Below are 6,723 nucleotides of genomic sequence, written 5' to 3'. Positions count from 1 at the left end.
AGACCTCCATGCCTGTGCCCACCAGCTGCCTCCAAGGAGTGCTGGGAGAGCAGGGTCAGGGTGAGCAGGATGCTGGGGATGGGTTGAGGCTTGGCACATGTCCCACAGGCTGGGAGTGCTTAGGATGCTCTCTGCCCTGTGCTACTATTGGGGATGCAGCTCCTGCTCCCCATGAGTGAGTGGGCAGAGAGGCACTGGGGTGTGTGGGTGAGGTGGAGTCAGCACTGCTGGGGCGGTGGTTTTGTTCAGCAGAGTTCTCCCACCATCTTGCCATGTGTAGTTTGGAGAGGGGCAGAAATAAAGCAAAGGGTCCATTCTTCAACCACCTCTGCTTTAATGATCTCATGGAGGCCATATATTTTTGGGCTGTTGCAAACTACTGGTGCACCTGTAACAGTGCTCTCCGTGATGGATCCCAAAATGAGAGCCCCTATCTCCCCACTTCCAGCCTCTCTGGAAACCCACGGCCCAAAATCTGCTGAGGTTCCCCAGGCAGTCCCAGTTCCCTTGTGGAGCCCCCCATGCTTCAGCTTAGCTCAACTCAGCTCAGCTTAGCTCAGCTCAGCTCATAGATGCTCTGTGCGTCCCCAGAGGCCACAAGAACATCCTGAAACTCGGACACAATGCGTCCAAAATGGGACCCTTCCCAAAACACTTTCCCACAGCAGGTGCAGCAGTAGAAGTCAGTGAGCTCTGCTCTGTCCAGCACCCCGGGGGGGATGGCAGTGACCTGCAGGACCGTGTCCCCTGCCAGCACTGTGGCTGCCCCACACTGCTCTGTCCCCTCCGCCTGCTTGCTGCGTGGGGCGCAGCCAGGCTGGGCTGTGTCACAGGCTGGCACGGTGACACTGTAGCTCTGGCTCCCCGGGCAGCCTGTGGAGAGAGGAGACAGCAGATAAACCACGAGTCACTGGTGTGATGAGCGGAATCTGTGCTTAACCACGCGAGCCACCTTGTGACGGGCCTGTCATCCCTGCAGGGGTCCAGGCTCTGCCCTGCATCTCAGGGAAGAGCATCCCCTGAAGTGGGGAGAAGGCATCCAGCAGCTGCCTGCCCTAAGCCTGGCTGGCACCCGTGCAGACACTTCCTCCCCTGCAGCTGCTGGGCACCTCCTGCAGTTCCTTCGCCGTGTCTTGGGGTCTGTTCCGCTCTAGGCAATGGCTCCAGTGCTGCTGCTGCTCTGGGTGCCGTGGTTTTGCCTCCCGGTCACAGGCCAGGCCAGGCTGCTCTCGGAGCGGGGCAGAGCCTGGACCCCTGCAGGGATGACAGGCCCGTCACAAAGTGGCTCGCGTGGTTAAGCACAGATTCCGTGCCCCCACGCCCGGCTGCGTTATGGGGCAGACGAACAGCAGGGAAACCCCTCCTGCTGCTTTAATTAAACCGCCCCCGGGATCAGCTGCTAATGTAACCCACGACTCTCCCGACCTGCCCGCGGACACGAGGCTTTGGGCCCCATCCCCAGTGTCTGACCCTCCCCTGTACCCTGGGCAAGGGACACAGTGACAGTGACGCGGGGCTGTCCCCTGAGCTGTCCCCGCACGGCCCCAGCCCCGTCCCCGGCATGGGGGATCGCTGCCGTCGCACACCGAGTGCCCCGAGCAGGCAGTCCGGCACCCCCTGAGGGCTCTCCCAGGGGCACGGCAGGTTGCCAGATCCGGGCAGCGGAAGCCGAGGGGTTGAGCTGCCTCCCATCCATCAGGGAGCCTGGCAGCCGGGAAGGGGCTGCAGTTGTTGCTGCGGGATGTCCCCGTTTTGGCAGGGGGATCTGTCCTGCCCAGGCATCAATTAAGACAACAAAAGGTATCCTGCATCGCTCTAGCAGCACTTCTGGGGTGTTCACCCGACCCTTTTCAGGATCACAGGGACCCTGTCAGGAGCCAGCTGGGATCGAGATGGACACCAGCATTCCCAGCTGGCCCTTCCCTGCATTCCAGAGCCGTCAGGAGCTGGGACATGCTGGGGATTGCTGTGGGAGAACACTGCTGGGAACAGCCCTGAAATGGCCATCCCATCCTGGCAGAGCTGTCCTGTCCTGGCAGTCACCCCCCAGCTGTGCTGCGGGGTCTGGGCCTGCCCATCACAGGAGCAGAAAGAGCCACAGCCCGGGGGAGGTGTGGAAGGCTCAGCTCACACCAGCCCCTGGTTCAGGGGGGTTCCTCAGCCCCAACCCCCCCCCCCCCCCCCCCCCAAGACCTTCCACACCTCCCCAGGGCAGATTACCAGCCCGAGCTGGTGGAGCACAGTCACCCCCAGTTCCCAGCACACCAACAGCCATGTTCAGGGTCATGGCTGTCCCTGGGGATGTTTTCATGGGGGATTTGCAGGCCAGCTCTTCACCACCACATTGCCGAGCAGCAGCACCAGTTTGGGGTTTGCTGCCACAGCACAAGGGGAAGCAGCCCCAAGCCCCATCTGAGATACTGGGCAAGAGCTGGGTTAATCAGGGCTGTGCCCTGAACAAGTGCCCTATGGCCTCACTCACGGATAGGCCTTTCCTTCACCCTCCACATCTGCTTTGGACACTGACATCTATCCTAAAGGGAAAACAACGACCTCAGTTTCCCATTTTCTCAAATTTCTGGCAAGTGGTGAAACACCCAGGCTGCTCTCGGGAGATTCCTGAGCCACCCAGAGCAGGGATGTGGAGGAGGAGTCCATTTCCCAGGGGTTTCTCCAGGATAAAGCCTGCCAGCGGGTGGCAGATCTCCAAGGCAAGAACAGCGGCTCTGTCCTCATGCTGTTCCCACCCCCGCTCTGCCCTGTGCCACTACTGTGTTTGGTGGCATAGGGTGGCCTCAGCCTGGGCACCCTTTTTTCTCCCATCCTCTCTGCTCTCGTGCCCCAGACCCTGAAGGGAGGGACATCAACCTTGGGTGGGACTTTTAGATCCAATGCAATGGAAATGACACTGACAGCACGCAGCACCCATGGCCAACAGCTTTCCCCATCATGGACCCTAAAATTTCCCTGGCCAGAGCATGGCACCAGCACACTGACAGGACACTGCCATTCCGTGTGCCTGCAGGGATATGGAGTAATTTGCTCTCTCTTCCAACACACTCCCTCTGCTGTCCTGCTGCTGGTGGGCAAAGCCAATGGCAAACCCCTCCTTTCCTGCACAGGGGAATGGGAAACCTCCAGCTCCCCCAAAACACCCCAATCCCACCCCCTGGGCTCGTGGGAAAAAGGCAGGCAGGGAGGGAAAGTTCATCCCTTAAAAGCCTGAGGAGAGAAAGGCCGTGATGGTCACCCCGTAGTTTTGCCTTTGCTTGCACCAGCCCCCTCCTAATTGTGGCTCTTCAAAGGGTTGAAAATGCTACATCACTTCAAAGTGACCATTTCTGAATGGGAGCTTGTAAAACCCCTTCTCCCCCTCCCACCAAATTCTTCCCAGGGCTTTTGAAGATGCCTGTGCTCTCTTCACCGACAGGGTGAAAGGGCCACCAGGCGCCACGCACAGGATGCCAGCTGGACACACAGGAAAACTGAGCTGGGAAAGGCTGGGTCCCCCAGAAAAGCAGGGGTTTCCAGGGGAAAACGGGGGCGGGGGGGGGTTTGAGGGAGGGTTTTTTTTCTCCCCTTTCAGACAAGCAGAGGCCTCCCCAGTGGAGCCATGGCTTCCTTGGGACTGCGTCCCAGCTTGCCTGGATGCTGCACACCCCGGAGTTCCAGCAGAGATGGAGCAAAAGGCATGTGTAGGGTGCATGGGGAGCCCAGCGTATCCTTCCCATGTGCTGGGAGCTTGTCAGATCTGTGGCTTGCAGAGCTCTGTGACGTTCACACCAAGGGCTGGATTCCCACCACATCCCCATGGAGCAGAAAGGAAAGCCATTCCTTACCGAATCAATTCAAAACACTTATTGGGAACTAATAATCCCGTTATAAAACATCTTGAAAATAAAAACCCCTTTGCCTCTCACCCACCTCTCCTCCTCTTGGCTGGGTCACCCTGGAGATGACAGACCCTGGGTGAGGGGCCGAGCCCTACAGCCCCCAGCCCCCCAGAGCTGGGCACCCCCACGTGAGTGCTGCAGAGCTCCACAGGCAGCAACAGTTGTCCCCAGGCACTGTCCCCAGCTGGGCAGTGCTCAGCACAAGAGCCATCTCCTCGTGGCCTCGCACGTGCTTCCCACTCACAGCTCCTGCCCACCCCTGCTTACCTGTGGGAATTAATCCCATGGGAACAGCAAAAACTGCTGCTCTTCCCACCATGACGTCTCACCGCCAGCAAATGCTGCCATGTCCAGGGGAGAGGGGATGCTGAAGCACCCCCATTCTGCTTATTTCTGCATCAGGTTCTTTCCTGAGCTAAGCAGGGCCACTCTCAGTGGTGGGATCCCACCCCTGCACACACTTGTCACCTCTGCAGCAGCCCTGCTTTGTGCTCAAGCCCCTACTGTATGCCCCAGGGTGGGGTGGCCCCATGCTCCATGAGGTGGGTGCAGCAGGAGCTCCCCAGCCTGGATTGGATCTCCTTCTTTCATCCCCAATCACCAGCACCAAGACAGTGGGGCCGACCCACGCCACAGGCCAATCCCACAGCCTGGGCACTGAACAGGCTCTGGGCAGTCCAAGGGACCAACAGTCCATTCACCTGGGGGGACATGGCAGCCTCTGGGACCCACAGCCACCGGGATCACTCTGGTAGTCCCACAAAAACCCTGAACTATTGCCACAGGGAGGCTGTGGGGGCAAAGTGACCTGTCCCGAGATAGGGATGAGACAGGAACTGCAGCTTCATGTGCCTCACTGCAAGGTCCTGCTCATGGACATGGGGCTGAGCCCAGCGGGATGGACATGGGACAGGACAGGGGCTGCCCACTGTGGGCAAGGGGATGCACATTCCCCCACACAGAGGGGCTCTTAGTGGGGGTCACATTGAAAGGCCACCGTGATGATGACACTGGTGAACTGTAGTCCCTCCAGCCTATTGTGTCAGCTGCAATGCTGGAATGCTGGGTCAGCACTACTGGGACAGCACCGGGACTTCCCAGCAGGACAGGGGGGCACAGCAGGGCTTGGAAAGATGGGTCAGAGCAGGATCAGGGCAATCCTCTTTTGAACCTGTGCCCATTCCCCTTTCGCAGCCCACCCAGCCCTGATTTGGCTGGGAGCAACCTGTCCCCACTGTGTGAGCCCTGGGCACCCCCAGGGTTTCAGTATCAGGGTGGTAGCCAAAAACTTCCCAGGGAGCCAGGTACTTCTGCCCAAAATCCTGCCCCACGGGCCCTGTTTCTAGCCCAGATCCCTCTGTGTCACGCCTGCCCGAACCAAGGCCTTGGGGTGAGGAGCTGGGTGCCTGTCCCAGCTGGCTCAGGCAAGCACCTGGCAGCTCCTGCTGCCTCTGGAGAGGCTGTGGGTCCGGCAGCCCTGTGCCAGCCCCGAGCCCTGTGCCAGCCCCGAGCCCTGCCCCCGCCACAGCCAGAGCCATCGCAGCGGTGTGCAGGGCTCAGCCGCAGCCGGGGCTGGGGGGCTGGGGAGAAAGCTCGCAGCTTTGTCGAGGCTTTGCACAAGGCTGAACGCAGACCTGCGAGCATTCTTGGAGTACAAAGGTGCACGGGAAACCTTTGCCTCGGTGAGAGATCAGCCTGATAAGAGGAGTTACGAGCCTGAGAAATGTGCTGATTGCAGGGCACTGAAGATGCCTGGTTATCTTTTCCTCCTTGATAAGGCAGATAAGCAAAGGACAAAGGACCCGGGATTGTGCAACCTGGGCTGCAGCAGCCTGGCCGTGATCTTAAGATGTTCCCAGGGTGGAGGAGGGAGGATGAGCTCAAGCAAGAGGCAGCTCCAGCTGCTCTCATCTCCCCGTGCCGCTGTGAAGAGAACCCTGCCAGCCCCTGTACCTAGTGCTGGGCAGCAGCATGCAATGGTCCTTGGCTCTGAATGGCCCCCAGCTCCTTCCTGGGGCATGCTGGGCGCAGCGTGCCTGTCAGCAGGCACAGCAGAGCTCTGCAAGCCAGCACACACAGCAATGTCACCGGGTCCCAGACCTGTCCTGCTTTTCCAAATGAGCAAGTGAATTCCACTGAAGAGGGAAAGCTGGCAGAGCACGACCCAGCTGAGCCTGGGGGGGTTGTTTCTGGCTGGTCTCACCACTGCAGCCCCTGGTCCATCCCTGATCTGCTTGAGCACATGAAGATGCTCCTGTTATTCTGTTGCACCCTGGAGAAAAGAGAGACTAAATGCATGGGGTGGCTGAAGGGGGCAGGGGATCCCCTGGATTCAGGGGTGCAGCCTCTCAGGAACTCATCCCCTTCCATGCAGAAGTATTCAGAACAGCCCAAAACAATGGGGGTGCCTTGGCTCCACAAATGGAGTTTGGTACAAAGCAGTGAGGATCCATGGGTGCAAGAACACTCTCAGGACGGGACAAGGATCTATCTCGCACCTTTTCCACATGGCAACAAGACAAGTGTGATGCTCACAGCAAAGCCAAATACTGTAGATCAGGGAAGCCTCCAGCTGTAGGGCTTCCGGCATGCAGGGGGCTCTTCCTGCTGTCCATCAGAGCTCTTGGCTCAGGGGAGTGGGTCCCACCAGCCCATGCCCTCAGCTGCCCCAGTGTAGTGGCTGTAGAGGAGGGACAGTCCAGCTGCCACTCCAGCCTTCCCCACACTGTGGCCTGCAGCTCTTCCTCCCACCTGCCTTGAGCTGTCTCTGATGGCTTTTCCCCAGGCTTGGGGTGGAGCCGAGGGTTGAGAAGGGAAAGAAACCCCAAGT

General features: G+C 59.4%; 1 protein-coding gene across 7 annotated transcripts in view; it reads right to left on the bottom strand.

Moving 5' to 3' along the window:
- Positions 1–312: 312 nt before the first annotated feature.
- EXD3 (exonuclease 3'-5' domain containing 3) overlaps positions 313–6,723 on the bottom strand; it is a 252,663-nt gene continuing 246,252 nt past the window's right edge. For 4 of the 7 annotated variants that reach the window (XM_059865385.1, XM_059865392.1, XM_059865384.1 and 1 more), the window contains one exon: positions 313–873. In XM_059865385.1, the coding sequence (XP_059721368.1) occupies positions 557–873 (317 nt within the window). In that variant the 3' untranslated portion in view covers positions 313–556. Of the gene's footprint in view, positions 874–2,204; positions 6,166–6,723 lie in introns of those variants that run through there. The other 3 variants (XM_059865388.1, XM_059865386.1, XM_059865389.1) reach the window with 2 other exon arrangements.

The sequence above is a fragment of the Haemorhous mexicanus genome, chromosome 21, assembly GCF_027477595.1.
Source record: "Haemorhous mexicanus isolate bHaeMex1 chromosome 21, bHaeMex1.pri, whole genome shotgun sequence".
NCBI lineage: Eukaryota > Metazoa > Chordata > Aves > Passeriformes > Fringillidae > Haemorhous > Haemorhous mexicanus.
Note: the sequence above shows the minus strand (reverse complement) of the source record. Positions and strands in the feature narration are given on the sequence as shown.